General features: G+C 28.7%; 1 protein-coding gene across 3 annotated transcripts in view; it reads left to right on the plus strand.

Moving 5' to 3' along the window:
- LOC132739021 (homeobox protein Hox-A5-like) overlaps positions 1 to 17,661 on the plus strand; it is a 55,679-nt gene that overhangs the window by 32,628 nt on the left and 5,390 nt on the right. For all 3 annotated transcript variants that reach the window (XM_060726660.1, XM_060726661.1, XM_060726662.1), the window contains exon 4: positions 14,292 to 14,336. In XM_060726660.1, the coding sequence (XP_060582643.1) occupies positions 14,292 to 14,336 (45 nt within the window). The remainder of the gene's footprint in view (positions 1 to 14,291; positions 14,337 to 17,661) is intronic.

The following is a 17,661-nucleotide window of genomic DNA, read 5'->3' on the forward strand; positions in this document are numbered from 1 at the left end:
ATAAAATAAAACATATCTGGTCCATAATTGGCCTTCAACAGAAATATATATTGGTGATTCTCTATTCTAAAATATCATTTAACTGGGTGAAATATAGAAAAAACTTTGTCTTACTTTCAAACATTTTATTACATGCTATCAATGCTTATATAAACTCGAAAATGATAAATATTTGATTATAAATTATACTTAATTATTTGCATAAATCGTACATAAATATTATTTGTTTCATTCATGATTAAGCACAAAACAAAATTTTCATAATACGGTCCTATTTCTTTGATGTTAAGCGAAAATTACACCGTAATAAATTTATATCTACTATATATTATACTTCTATTTTTAGATGCAATTACATATTTTCCAAAAAGACGGACCAATCAAAAATAAAGAAAATCGAATGAGTTTAATGATATACAAAACTAGCAAAGGTGATAAATATGAAAATTCATATTCACATGTAGTAATAATTTTGATTTAATACATTTAAAAGATTGGTGTGTTGACATAGTTTTCCTTTCGGTACAAAATCATACCTGCATCTAATTACAATAAATTCTTGTGAAGTGAAAATAAGTGCTGAAATATGAATTATGAAATTGTTTTCTTTGTTTTTATTTCATTATAATAGAACGTTTTGCAAGAAAAATAAAACGTAATCTTATTTATTTTTTATTATTATTAAAAACGCAAGTTATTTATAAATATAAAAACTATTTTGAATCTCGGTTTTATATAAGAACAGACTAGACATCAATATTGAAAAAAAAAGATATTTCTTAACAATGTTATTGTTAAAGCTGTAAAACACCACACTTTCATACTATACGGAAGCTCGGGTTCTTAAATATTGGACATTATATAAGTTGATAAATAAAATGTACACATCATTCATATTATAAATTTACTTTCAAATCTAACGAATATTTTACTTAAATTTTAAAGGTTAGAACAAATTCAATTATTTTTAATCCACTGAAACTCTAATAGATTTTATACAATAGAAATATACTCATTGAAATATTTGTTTATTACGTTTATTTTTACATCATTTTGCAAAATAATACGTAAAACAAGTATATAATTTTGCTGTGAATGCTTCGTCGGTATTGTTTTAATCAGAAATATGGAATATTCATGATAATTATATTAAATCTTTGACTTTTGAAAATATTATACTGAAAATTTTTGACTTTTTATAATTAAAAAATGCCCGTTTATCCGGGAAATGTCTTACTTTTACATATATAACTAAACGTCTGCTTTTATATAGTTATATACAATAACATGTAGTTTTATAACATTTACGTTTTAACGACGTCACCATATGTTTATTTAAATTCAAAATTAAATATATATTTCCCATTGTTTTAATAATCAGGAGACCCAGCTTTTCCACCTATTTATTATGAACATAACATTTGTTGTTCTTTTTCAACTAATGACTTTAAATGAAAATCAATTTTACATCCAGTGGGCATTCTCCATAATAAAAATCAATATATTGATTAGCAAGTGCCTTTAAGCAAGGAGCAGTTTTTACACCAACTTTATTGAATATACGGTTCAATAATCGCAAGAAATAACAAACTTTTCATACTCTCGATTATAATTTACTATACATGCACACTAATATCTTTTGATGAATGAATCGAAAATTTTGCTCGGAAAAAAATATATCTGAAAAATGTCTTAATACTATTAAACGATAAAATAATAAAATTATGCAAAGGGCTTTTTTTTTATTTTGAGCGATAAAATGCTTATAGCGGTGCATTGGGCGTTTGCTTCATTACAACTAATAACGCGTTCTGTGTTTTCCCTTATTTCTTTCCAGGGATTTCCTATTTTTTGGAATAAATAACATAAAAAATACATTCTGGAAGATTCAACTGCTAATCTTTTTTAGGGTATTTCCCCTATTACTCATTAAAATGCAGCATAATTATGTTTTATAATAATGTTACAATTCCCTTTGCCTTTGTCTCTGACTAAATGTTTGTAAGAATGCTTGTACTTTCTGACATCAAACGCTTTAAATTTGAGCATATAGTTTTAATAATTTTACATGTCTTGTCTGGAATAGCTAAACACAACAAATGCATAAACAATATACAGAAAATAGTTATCAAAAAGCCAGTATCTATTATGATTACACATTGAGATAACATTTATTGCATCTGACATATAAAGTCTAAATATAAATGGAAGACAGGAATTAAAACTGACAATGCATGTTTCGTCTATCAGTAATTTATAAACATTCGAACCAGAAAAGAGTTGTTTTTTAAAGAATATATTGTATTAATACAGAATAACTGATATAATAGGCATAATATCGGAAATTCTATGCCTAGGTTTTAAGACCATTTATGCTATATTCTGTGATGTTATGCTATGTTTAATATAAATTAAAGAAAAGATAAACCAGCATATAAAGACAAAATATCTCAGTCATAAAATAATCAACAATTTGCATATCTGATTTTCATAAAATGAAAGTATACACGTAAAGTATAACTATGTAGCCAATGTATTATTATATGCTATATCTCAACTGCTATCACATATCAACAGAAATGTCTACCATAATTATACCCCGTCTGTCAGTGATATCTTCCAACTGAAAATCGAGGCCAAAAATATAACAGTACATATACAACATAAAGAATATATCAGGTTCTTAAGAAATAATTATATATAACTTAAAACGACCTATACTGTTTGTCTGTTCGTTTGTTTCTTTATTTCTTTTTCTTTTATCAGTTGACTTGTTTTACTACTTCTATTGATGATGGTACACATTCTAAGTCGAGGAAGACGATTATTGAACTCCAAACAAGAGCTTCAAATCCCCAAACTAAATACACTCACTAAAAAACAACTATTCATTGTTAACACGTGACTGCCCTCATTTTTAGAACGTCGATTTACTAATTATGTGATTTTGCTGGTTTTTCCCCCTAGAATTAATTTGAACATTGTCACATACGATTATGATAAGCAAATGATCACAATTTCTTGTATTACCAATATACTACATCCCTCATGTTTTGACAAAATAGTGCTAATACTATGTAAATAAGCTCGGTAATTTATTGCTTTCGATATATTGTTCGGCAGAAAGTGAAATGTTCTTTAAAGTCTTCATACAAGATTAACATTTCCTGACAATCAATGTGAATGTTTTGCAGAAAAAGGGGGGACACTAAGAAAAGGTACTATTTCATTAATGTGTAATTTGACTGGATAGTTATCTTGTTGCTTAATGAAGATATGATATAAATCAATTGTTCAATTGAAGAAGGTCGTAGACCTTACCACTCAAAGAGGTAGATACGACACTTAAGAAATGATGCATCTATGCAGCTGAGTACACAATGGGTTATTACAAACAATATAATTATAATGATTCCACTCTATACCATGTATACATTTTAAATCCAAAATGACAATGCCATGCATATGAAATATGAATCAAACCAACCCTAAGAGTACTTTTTAAATATGATACTTTGAGTTCAAAAGAAGTTTTCTACTTTCTTAAGTGGCTAAAATGTTCTTACCAGTATTTATTTATCACTCAATGTTTGCATTCCACGTTATGCCAATATTTCATATTTGGAACAAATTCAAATTTGATAAGGATTTAATCTATATGAATATACTTTTTGTTATGAAAATATTTCACATTAAGATATGCATAATGCTTGATCAATGAGATACAATAATACAACAAATACGAATTATGGTGTTGTGATGGAAGAACTTTTCTTAGTTGGTGGCAATAGTTTTTAATTATGATATAATTCTGTTATACGTTATCTAGGTTACAACAAGGCGTAATTGCGATATTGACGTCAATGTTGCCATTTCTTATGCTTATATTAATAATCATATGTGATGATGTGGTAGGGGCTAAAATGTACTCTCGATCCTTGGAGAAAAGTAATTTTAGTCATATACAGATTTTAAGTTATTGTGTCTTGTTTCAACTGTATATTATCAACCCCTAAACTGCTGGAATAAAAAATGACTTGACTTTTGCAACAGGCTAAGAGCCAGACCAGCCTGCACATATGTGCTGTCCGACCTGGTTCTTAGCTGTTGGTAGCTCAATCATTGTATGTTGTAATTGAAATCCCTTAAAAAATGAATGAATTCTTCTAAATTCAAAACCAGGCAAAACCATTACAATGTAGAAGGTAAATTGCATTTAAAAAGTGATTATGCTTGATATAAACATTCCTGAATTAATCTTCTGCAGGAAATTTTGTACAGATAATGACTGTCTGCATAGTATTGCGTAGGACGAAATGTTCTATCTGTAAAACATTTCATCATTTAAGTATTTAAAACATCATTTTTATATTTAGCTGTAGTCAAAACAGCATTAATACTTTACTTTTTTTCTTTGTAAGAAGGACGGTTTGATCCTATAAAGATAGTAAAAAGTGTGTTGATGTCGTTTGAGTCGATAACTGTTCCATAATGTCGTTTGTGTAAATGGCTTTTTTTCTAAAGTAGAGTTTGCGTTATGTTTTGACAAACAAATGTCGGGAGATATCAAGCTTTTTTGCCAATGAATCGGATAAATAATATATATGCTTCTTTGAAAAGGTCAATTTAAACGTATAAAAGAATGCAATAAAGCAAATAATTAAAAATTTAAATTGTCGCAGAATTTCATTTCATTACAGACAATGGTATAACCTTTGGTGTAAATTGTTAATTGAATATATAACAATTCAAACTGTGACAAAGGAATGGTATGACATTTATTAGAATTATTAATAACATATTTTTGTGCAAAATGAATGTGTATGAAACAAATGTGAAAGGAATCCTCCATTTGTAAATGCATGTTTTTATTGTTATCTTTTATGAATCGATTGGTAACTTCATGGCACATATTGAAGAACCCATTTAAGATATGTCAGGATTTCTAATAATAAAAGAGCACTTAGTCAATTCACAATTACACACCTTTAATGACACGGATTTGTGACAAAAATAAACATTATATATAATTAACTGTGTAAATGTAGGACGTTTATGTCTACATCTGTTCTCTAACCTAAATAAAGGGGTTTATTCATTTCTTCATTAGCGGATCGAAAGGAAAGGGAAGGGACTCTAAGTATGAATTATAAAACAGAACCTGTTCAAACGATATATCAAACAATATGAAAGTGACAAGCAAAAAATAAAAAATCTATAGAATGTCGAGACAGAATTTCACGGATTAATAACATAATCTAACGTAATTTAAACTTAAATCTGCTTCAGTGCATTTACTGCAAATCGTAACGGCACCTTCGTTTCCGGTTTTATTGACCTTCACTGAAAGTTTATAATTCAGTCCTAAATAACATTATATGCCTTTCAAAATGACTAATCGTTTGAAACATTTATGCTCTATAACACAATACAGTTTCTAAACGATTTGAGAAAACAACCAAAAGCTATTGAAATTGCATTTTTCATAAAGTCTCTGAAAATCAGATTGGCATTGATCAAACTAAAATGCTTGGCTTGAAGCAAAGTGCTACAATATTAATGAAAAATAGCTATTACAAATAGAAATCGTTGCTTTATTACTTTATTACAAAGCATCAAACAGGTTTTTCTCAATCAAACATCACTTAAGTGAAATAATCATCCGCTTATGAATAAAAACATACCTGATAAAAGAAAACAAAAGTTACTCATTGTATAACATGTACAAGGAAAAAGGTCTGTAATATATTTATTTATATTTTGGCGTTTTGTGTGTCTTTTAATGGCTTCACTTTAGTGTTGTTATAGTTTTCTGGTCCTTCGGGATCATAGATTCCAGCATTTGTAGTGTGGTGGTCCTGTGTTGCTGGGTCGTGTGGGGGGTTGCGTTCATTTAACGCCGCCCTTCCTTGTTGATCTTGTTTTTCATATTTGAAAATTGTGTACAGATCAAGCCGGTGCTAGAGGGGACGTGAGGAATGTTAAACTTTTTCATTATCCCTTATGTACAGATTCAATCAAACCGAGTCTTCAATTTTCATGTAATTGTGTTGTGATTAATGCTTCCGAAGGTTCACCTTTCTCCAGATTTTTATTAACTGAAATCAAGATGTCCATGCTATTATTATCGAAATCTTACTGTTGTTATTTAGACTCTTGTTATTTCGAAAACATTTGCGACCCAAATAAATCTATATTTCTCTAAATTTATTAGAGAACATAACATGTAAAATATTTGATTTTTGTATGGTACCTTTATATATATGTGTTCAATATTGAAAATTGTATGCAAGAACATGTCTTGGTGGGTAAGGTTTGTCATGCTCCTTTGTAAGTGAGAAACAGCAAGGAACAAATAAAACAAGTTTTGTGGCTAAACTTTATTTTGAATTTATGGAATAATCTTAAATAATAGAGATGGTAAGCATATTTACATTCTCGTACATTCAACATGATGAGATTTCCCAAAATGAAAGTGAACTGAATAGGTTTTTCTAAAGCATATTTCGCTTTGCTGGTTCATTGATTTAAATTCTAGGAAACGTAGGTGCCTCTAGAGCAGTGAGAAAAAACAGTTGAAAATCACTCTGTAATGTACTGTGTGGTCATGTCGAAGGCCCCCTAGCACCGGCTTTATGTCAATATTTGACCTTATCATATATTAAAATAACACATGAACTCAAATAATTATATTATTTTGTTATGTGCGTATCATATGTAATAAAATAGTGCAAAACAATGTTGTAAAATAAATAATTTTGAGAGTAAATAAGCAACACTGATAACAAACCTCAAATACAAGTTCTCTGAAAATTGAAATTCTTTATCATTAGGAACTGAAGTGTAAACAACAAAACTTGTTTAGGGTGAATAGACCGGTGCATACCAGTGGTAAATTTTAACACAAATGGTCAGGAAGTGATTAACAACCGAATGTAAATAAGATAATTGACAGTCAAAGATAAATATAGTTTATATCCAATGATTATATTTGCAATGCATATTAAACAATTATTCAATGCAATTTAAAATCAACGTACAAAACAGTTAAGGAAATTTAGAATAATCGTTATATGTAAGTTACTCAGGCAAAGTGTTGTCTTTTTTACTGTGACCAATTAAGATGATGGTACATAAGAAATCACAAATATGTAAATGCTGGCGTAGAAATTCTGCTACTAAGCATTGTGTTGGTAAACAATTACATTTCGTACCCACAAGAAATTAGGAAACTCTTTGATGTAAATGTGTGTAATGTTTGCATTACTTCACTGTAGGCATACTTTGATTATTATAATAATATTTCTCAGCATCTGTTCAGAAAATATTTTTTGTGCATGCATTCTGCTGGAAAATTAATCACATCTTGTCAATTTACATATGAACATAAATTGATAAACCAATGGGACATTAACCGACCCGTCGAATTATATGTTTCGTCTAGGTTAAGATGACATGGAAACATTAAAACAAAACTTTGACCTTATCAGACAAGTAAGAGGAAGACAATAACAAAGCAAATTAAAGTTCATAAGAATGCATGATCCAGCAACATTGCAAGGTGAATACTACACTTTAAAGTATTTTTATGAAGCTTAGAGCATATTGAAATAATGAAATAAGTCATTGGCACTTACCAAAAACAGGTCTCGATGTTATAAAACTATTTTCATAGTTCTGTCTCAAATCTAAAAATTTGAATTGGACAGTGTACATTCTGTTGGGGTTTCTGACCAATCAAATAACTGAGATCTAAGTTGGAGCTAGGAGAATTTTTTTATAACCTCGAACTCCGGTATCTTAGATGCAGAGAATCTAACAACGTGTTGTTTGTTTTATGTGTGTGTGTTTTTCTATTTGTACAATATGCAAATTTAACATTTATGAATCGGGAATGACCGCTTAGTTTAAAAATCGATAATGATGTTATAATGTGGTGGCGGCCGTATAAAGTCTCACCCTAGGTTATTTTCCTACTAAAATTAGCTTCTTTTGACCAAAATGAAATTACCAACAATTTATAGAATGTCATATTTTGATTAAACATATTCTACTTTGATAGTAAAATTTTGGGTTTTTTTATCCTCAACCATAGACTCACGCCAAGTAATTTCACGCATACAATTTTGAAGGTATTCAAATTCAAAGTCTTGCGCTGTTAAGGTAAATAAACTAAAATCAGGTAAATATCCTAGATCTTTAAGTAAGAATAAACCAGCCCATTTTAAAAGTCAGCAGGCCTCAGACTTCATTGTACATAATATGTATATTTTCTTTCCACCGTGGATAAATAACACCACGGGGCACAACATTTAAGGTCACAAGAATGGTGATTTATGAAGACAGACTTCTGAAATGATTTAATTAGATATTTTCTTCCCATGCAAAATTTTTACAAATAATTTTGTCAGTATGGTATACAAAATTTGGATCAATTTTTTAATAAATATTTGTATTTTTCAAATTTACAAATTTAGAGACATAAGTTTGTAAGACTTTTTTTTCTAAAACTTTATGATATGAAGCCAATATTTTTTCCCCTAATAAAAGAAACAGTCCTATCATAAGGGATATTCTTATTTTAATTTAAGTTAAAGCCTGCCTCCCGATTCATGTTCAGTTTTATGAAAGTTTTGTAAAAGTATTTTAAAGTCAAATAATGTAAAGTGATTACAAACGCCACTTACAATTAACTTTAATTACCAAAAACAATAGGTCAAAATATGCAAAAATAGCTCTCACAGCGTTAATCACGCAAGTTTGTTTTTTTTTAGAAATATAACGGCTCATCTACAGGCATGAAGCTTTGAAGAATATGAGCGGCATTTGTCCAGCTAAACTCATGCTTAGATACTATCATTTTATCGTCGTTCTTGTACATTTTAAATGTGCTCTTGTTAGGCCTAATTTCTATATATAATGGTTATATTCCAGAGGTTAACCAGTAAGAACAATAAAGAATGTCATATTATATGTTACACAATATAGTGTGTGATAATAGCACACCAATCACCATCATACACGACAATTATTTTCATAATGATTCACGCAGACGACAAATTTTCTGCATAATGCTTCCTGCATTTTATAATAAAAGCCAGGGTACTTAAAATCAAAACACTCTTGTATAATAATGTTACGTGTAAATTGTCTCGGTAACGAATTTTAAGAGCATTAAAATGTAATTTGCGTTGCATAAATTATGAACCATGTTCTGTATGCTCGTGTACAATCATCTAATTGCAGCAGACGACATTACGGAGATAATGTTACACAAAATGCCAGTTTGAATTTGACTAGTTCTCTCTTTAGAAATAAAAACATATTTAAATATACACCTATTCAAATTTTGAATGTTCATATTACATCGGTTCCAAAACGGTATAGTATCTGCATTTATCAGAAGCTTTCTGAATGTTATTGAAAGGTCTTTCTAAACAATGTATTGATAAAGACACAATGACAACAACAACAAAAACAACAACAGCAACAACAATGTGATTAACTGACACATCATATTTTATTGCATCGATTTATTCAAGGTGATAAAACGTACATTATCTTTCACATAGACTAACAATTATAGAATTGATTTATTATTCCCACAAGAATGATCTGTTAACAGCAACGACTGCAAATGAAACAAAAACTGAAAGATACTCTGAAATAATTACAATTGACAATAAACCCAATGCCTAACATAATGTTATGAAGATCTGTATTAATAAATTTACAGCATATTGGCATATATGCCATTTTCTAAATGCGTTTTAGCAGACCACACATTTATTCGAACATAATGTTACTTATTTTCAACTTGAATAAACTGAGTTGACATTAAAAAACTAATGTATAACATAATTATATTTTGGTCTTGGGAGTAAATATGCTTAAAATAACCAACCATTTAAGTGGTAAAGTAACCATTCTCTATTCTAATTACGTATAAACATACATGCATGGTACATTTGTCTCTATAAACACGTCTACACAAACATATGTGTAGGGGGTGTTTATACAGGTACAGTGACATATGTGTAGACGTGTTTGAAGAGATACACATTCATATATAAACAGCAAAGTGTATGTTTATCGAAAGCAAACATCCACCTGGAAATGATCATATTTTTGATCATTATACACTAATTTAAATGTTATTTTCAACATTAATGGTAGGGAAAATATCATAAAAAACCTCACCACGGACAGCAATTGTATTAATTAGTCCTGTGTAGTAGTTTTGTTTGTTTTTGTTTGTTTTGTATGTTGGTTTGTGTTTGTTTGTTATTGTTTTTTTTTTTCAAAGACTAAACTCTACTCGTCTTCAGAAGTACACTAGAAATATTGCATTCTTTTTATTTCCTTTTCTTCTACTACTTCAAGCATTTTATTTTGTTTGGACACTTAACATCATATAATATTTGTATCATAAAACAAATTGGAATGAGATAATGATGCTCAACTGTCAACTAGATTCTGATTAAAACTCTATTGAGTTGTAACAAAAATAACCATAAATTCAATTAAACCAATGGTTACTCATTTAAACTCTTAAATTTATCGCAAAGGCTACGAAATTTTTATGGCACTTTTACGATGTTTAAAACGATTATAAGAGATTGTTCGACAAAAATGAGGGAAGACAGATATTAAGGATAAGTGAAAAATGAACTATGTATGAACATTTCACACTACTCCCGTTTTTGCTTTTTTGGCGCCTTTGCGTCAATAAATCATTTTTATGGGGCATATCGCTATACGAAAGGCATAGGCAAATGTTAAACTTGACGTTTTTATTACCTTAGGTCCAATATACACCGTCAGAGTTGAAATAAAAATTCTATCTTAATTTTCTCTGCCTTAAAAGACCTTTTTTTCAATTAATAATGTAAAATTTGGGGATAAATGAATCAAAGAGATTATAACTGCAGTAGAATGTAAATACATTAAAAATTACATTCACAAACGGTACAGCCGGAGAACACTGAAGTTAGGAAACCACAGTTGCAGTCTTTAAAGTTTCAGACGTGATATCTATAGATATCGGATAATTTTATGGGGAATAACAGAACATTAATAGTGAAAAATGTCTTATTATCTCATTTCGTATGCATATCGATTTTTCAGAAACTCGATATAAACGTAATGCGGCAAACTTCAAAGGGAGTGCATGAACCAATCAAAAAGCGATATACTAATGGTAGTGATCGTAAAAGTGATATAAATGTCGGATAATACTTATCAGTCATCGTGTTTCCATTGTTTACACTTCTACACGATTAAATAAATGGTCCTATAAAACAAGATATGGTATCGTATAACAGAATCTTAAACGGTGCACTGAAAAGATACCATGATATTGTATTTACATAAGTTTTTTTTTTTTTTTTTTTACAAAAAAAATCTACAATTAAGATCAGTTAAGCTCTGTCTTTATCAGGGTATTCGCTCTTTTTTCTTTTTGTTTCAAATGACATAAAAATGACAATATAAAAATGACTGTCAGACACAAGAAAGTTTTAACTGAAATGATATAACGAAGTAATGGTCACAAGATTGACCAAAAAGGTAGTGTTTATCAACTATTCTTTTTAATTATTTCTGGGTTTCATGCTGGCACGCTCTAAATATAGATTTCAGAAGAAATATTTTGTTTATCAAATTGATTAAGTTGTTTTTCTGATTTCTTTTTTATCTTAAAGATTCCATGTACCTTTGTAGATAAACATGTAAAACTGGACTTTGTCGGGAAACTGAGCTCAAATCTTTGAACACAACAATTTTTTTTCAGCAAAGCATTTTGTTTCCATTATAATTCTCACTCTGCTACTAATAGGTTCCATATAAATTTCAACATTTCACATTTGTGGTTTCACTAAGTAGGTTCGAATCATTAAAAGACGGTTTAAATACATGCGGTTATATTAGATTTACATTTTATAGCTAACCCACGCCTCTACTGTACTTTTGAAATAGAGCGATTTCATTCTTTAGATTCAACTTTGTATAGTCTTCTAAAAGTGCATATACATTTGAGAAAGAAAGAATACTCGTATTCATTTAAAAGTGCATCACGTCTTTGAATTTACTATAACTTTTCTAAGATTATGAGTTATTGGCTTCTCAGTGTTGAACACAATCATTTTTAAATGACAAAGACACAAATGATTAAGATATAGTTAAATGATATTGTTTGGGAAAAGAATAGTACTCTTATAGCTTCATTTTGGCTTACATTTAAAACAAGGATAAACTTTCAAAATAGCACTTTTTTTTGTACAGTACGGTCAACGATAGAAATAGATGCCATTGACAAAATATTTAGATCATCACCTGTTCATGTGCATTAATAAAATAACTAATTCAAATATTTATTATTCAGAATATTTACTTTATTCAGATTACATGCCTGTTTAAAAATAGGGAAAAAAACGTCATTTTATGTTTATTTTTATCAATTTATATACACATGTTAAGCATATTTCTGAAAAAATAGTAATATTTTAGTACACAAAGACTAAAAATTGGTAAAATATCGATTTTTCATACATAATGCCAAATTTTGATTAATAACTTGTTGAAAAATAAGAAAGACTTCAAAAGAAAAAACGTTTCACGTCCCTTTTATTAAATGGGCAAATTATCAATGGCAAAAGAGATTTTTATCACATGACCTGTCACGATTTAGCATTGTCGTCTGCTCTTAATATAAATTATATTATACATTATACAAAGGATTTTCCACATACTTACGCTTCAGATGTCGTAAAAGTATAAATAACTGGACTTCAAAAACTTGAAAAGTACAGAGTAGATATAAATTACTTACTTAAAATACTACAGATCAAAACATTTGATTAGTGGGCATTGTAAGAATTTACAAGCGTTTGAATACGTTCGAGGTGCAATGAATTATATTTGCCAGAGAAAAGGATAATAAATAATAAATTTAGAAGCATTCAAATGCTGTTCTTCCTCGAGAGAGTGGAAATAAATGATGTTCTTATGGTGTTAAATTCAATGGATATTAGATCATACTTTTATTTTTAATATGAATTAAAATGATTGAATGATGTTGCAAATGTAATCATGTTGTTGTCATGTGTTTATTCTTAATATATCCTTAATATTAAATTTAAATAATATAAGAAATGGCAAAAAAAGTTATTTTAATTTTTTCTATAACAAAATTGTTTACTCATTAACTGAAACATTTAAAATCAATATATTGATTTATGACACAGCATCGATTTTAGAATGATTTGTGAGTTAAAAACTGACGAAGATGTGTATACCATTTCAATACAGAAAATGTTTTTTTTTATGAATTGCTTAAAATTCCAAGCAAATGTATATTTTTCCAATATTCGCTTTATTTTCTTAAAGCAAAGTTAATCTAAATGTTTCAGATGATTTATTCTGTCAAAAAAATCATCACCTGAAATATATTGACACAATTTGACAGTATTGTTGGGTAATTAAATGACATCGCCTTATTATTTGATTTATCATCAACAATAGATCAAATAAATACATTGTAAATGATAAATTGCATTAATGTAACGAATCAAAAACCACCTGAATAAAAAGAGTCCACTTAAATAGATCATTCACCGTTTTTATTTCTATGAAATAAAATAGTTTACCTAATTTGGATTAAAATTGATGATTTGATATATTTATAGTGCATTAAATTGTCTATCAACCCAGAAGGAGCTTTTGTTACAAAAAGTTGCTACTACGACTGCGTATGAAATGATTTATGTCAAAAAATGAATAATTTGATTATTTATTCATAATGACATAATTTGACAACACAATTGTATTTTAATCCTTGTATTACAATTGCAAATTCCTTAAAGCGTCTTTTTATACATCTCCAAAATTTCAAAGACTAAAGAGTTACTTGCGCAATCGCTATAAACAATAATAAACAACAACAAGAAAAAACAACAAGAAACAACAGCAATTGCATAGCAAAGAGATATTCTCGTTTAATATTGATTTTGGAATAATAAACTAACTGGTAAAGAAATCGCAAAAGAGAAAACAAATGACTGACAACACCTTTAGGTATCCCTTTTGGATAAAATAACATGATCAATTCTTTTTTAGATTATTTTGTTGTCAAATTATTTCATGCAAATGAAAGCTTTGTGGTCATCCAAATAGGCAAACAATCAATAATTTATTGTTGCTCTTCATATTTATTTCATATGATTTTGTTCTGCTTGCATGTCGAAATGTTCCTTATTGTACAGTAGCAAAATTATTTTTATTCCTTTATACAGGCAAAAAGGCTGAGAGTTTCACAAGAGGAATGGACAATGATGAGGGTAAATATTGCATATTTGTGTTCACTTTAATTCTTCAAAGTGTACTATTTGTATTTGTAAATGTTCTTCTAAATTGTTAGCTATTTATTTTCCCATCCTAACTTCTTCGAAAAAAGAGCAACCTAATACCCAAAGTGTATATATAATGTATATTTCTGTTTCATTCTTATCATAGATTGTTTATCCAGAGAATAAAACTGCCTGTTGTGTTTGACAACACTTTCATCCGCCATTTTCTTTGAATTATAATCCATTAAATTTATTATAACAAGAAAATGACACAAAAGGTTTTAATGATGCATTAAAGTGTCTTTTAATCAAGATGTGTCCTGAGATTAATAAGATATTTCACATTTAAATATTATCTTTTAATTCCGAACTGAATATCTTAAAAGGTTTTGTCATCACAACGTTTTGTTTCAAGCGTTTCTTTTACTTTATTCAACAATTTTTCATTTTGACTAGCATATAATTGATATTTTAATATTCCAACATCTTAACATATGACAACTAGAATTGTAATGAAATGCTAGATTTACATAGTTTATGGTGGATATATGATTTACAGGCTGTTGCATCTAGTTTGATTTATCTATATAACCTTTGTTTGTATAGAATAAAAAGTGATACTTTATACAGTAAATGGTGTAAAAATCCCCTGTTACTTTGTATAAGTGTAATAATTATGTTACGTGAAGATCAACAGTCCATAATAAAATATTTGCATGTAGTTTATGTTATTTTATTTTTCCAGTTTTAAAGATGTTCTTTTTAAGTGCAAGGGGATATATCCTTTAAATCAAAATTATTGCATATCAAATTGTAACACTTTGCTAAAAGACAAACAAAAACGATAAAGACTGAAATATCAATTGTTGGAATAAATTATGGTTCAGTTATATAAACTTTGATTTGCCTGTGTATTCATTGAATTGCGGGGTTTCTTTCTAAAAATATTGATTTTGTAAATATACCATTTTTAGAATAATTACGTCTGCACCATGCAGATATGCAGAACAGCATATGACTTTGACGTCTGCTTATTTGGTTGAAGTTGACAAAGTCGCATTTCAGAAGCATTTTATTTAGGGAAAGCATAACGTAAACAATAGGAATAGAACATCCATTTTTAACACGTAGTTTTCTTTTAGAATTCTAGAAGTTCTTATTAAAAATAAAGTGTTTTTGAGAATGCCATAGCTTCGATGAATTATAAAATATAATTTTCAGTTTTTTTAAATATGATTCTGACCAATTTCGTCCAATATTTGGACCAAAATGCTTCTTAAGATTTCAAATCATGTCAGGCACGGAAAAATCTTGCCGACATACGGTAGACCTAACAAAATACACTGATGTCTTCCTCCACTTGTAAAGCTGGAAAAATTGCTATATGGTCTTTACCGTGTTGGTGGGACTTACAATATATATACGTATATTTAAAAATTGCCAAACAAATAGTTTCTTGCCCTAGTTAATGATTACAAATGGTCAACATTGTACCATTAAAAAATAACCTTTTCCCATTTTTTCTTTATGATTTGTTTGAACACATGTTATATAAAACACATTTTACTCTATAAATCATGATTATTAGAAGCTTGATGTTGTGTAACGGCATTTTTATCTCATTACATTTCCCTCTTACAGTTTTAAAGCACATCTAAATGTTATCCATTTATTTACTGAAGGTTTTTTCCTCGATTGAATTAATAACATTACAGTGGGGATAAATTTATGATTTCCCATAGGATCAATTAAGAATAACACATTAATCCGTGATATAACAATTTTCAAACAAATATTATCTACAATATTTGTAATCTTGCCTTAAGCCCAGCAATTTAACCGTCACAAAATATCTGTTTTATTAATAAGAACAATAATCCATATTTACCGAAATAATGTTACATATATTTGTTAATGATAAACATTTCATTATAAGATTAACAACGTTTAATATCACATGGGAAAAATAAAGTCTACATGTTTTAGCATGTTCTATTCATTTTATATTTTCACAATTTGTTAATGTCATTTTCTTGAAAACACTGTCCGCAGGTTTTCTTAAACATTTTTTTATTATCTGGCACGTTCTCTATGATGTCACTCAGCATATTGAAATAATATCTTTTTAGAAAAAAGTGTTTATTTTAACTTTTACCTGTCTAAATATTTTTGACTCGTACAGTGCATATGTGTGATGGATCTGTTCGCAAACACGTTGATTTATAATTAGAATATGAATTCGCAAACTTGTTTTACATGACATGAAAACATATTCAAGAATGTTGTCCTCAATCAAAATTCCTTTTTCTGGTAAAAACTGCTTAGGAAAATAACCAACACATTTCTAAAAGAACTACTATTTTAAAAAATCTGTAGAATATATATTATGTAGAACTATTTTATTGCAGTAGATAACAGTTTACATGTGTATACATACACTGAAACCTGTCAACTGTTATAATTTGTGAAAGACATTAAACACTTTTGTCATTAACTGCGTTTTAATGACTCGCGGGCGTCGCTAAAACAATATAATGTCATCTGGACTGTCTAATATACTCATCGTCAGATAATTTATTGCTTGTATGATTTAACTATGACATACAGACTACATATTTTAAAACATCAGGCTTTCAGATTGTTGCATCGGTCGTTTTGGCAATAGCAATTTGGAAGGAATGTTAAATTCACAATTGGAATAATCCTTTGCCGTGTGTACTATTCCACGCAAAGAAGACAACAATATTTATAGTCCGGCGGTATTAGATATAATATACCTCAACATATTTTTAACAAAATGTACAAAGTTAATGTCCGTCAGAGAAAAATCCGTTATCAAAGTCGCCTAGCACAAACAAAGCTATTTCCTTTTTCAGTTAGGAGCTTAAAAAAGTAACGAACATTATATAAGATATTAATTGATTTAATAGGGCTTACATGATTTTTTCATTTCTCTTTTTTTTATTTATCTTAACAGTTGCTTACTGCTTACACTGCATCCTACCACTAGTGTTCAATAACAGAAATAATTCGTTCAAGATATTCTAGGGCAAAAATATTTCATGTAATATGTGCATGCTTTCTTAAAGTAAACCAAAAGGCTATTTCTTATTTCTTTTATTTCTATTTACCTTTAATAATTAATAATAAGCCTTTATACACAAGAACAAAAACAATATTATAAACAAAATACAGTAAGCTTCAGGATCAATTTGTTGAAACAATCTGGTATCTCGAAGAGAGACTGGTCACGCAAGATCATATTTTTTTCTTGAAACGTCAACAAAACTCTAAAACAAAACAAAACAAAAACGTA

This window comes from Ruditapes philippinarum, unplaced genomic scaffold (assembly GCF_026571515.1).
Source record: "Ruditapes philippinarum isolate M1 unplaced genomic scaffold, ASM2657151v2 ctg1_1_1_1_1, whole genome shotgun sequence".
NCBI lineage: Eukaryota > Metazoa > Mollusca > Bivalvia > Venerida > Veneridae > Ruditapes > Ruditapes philippinarum.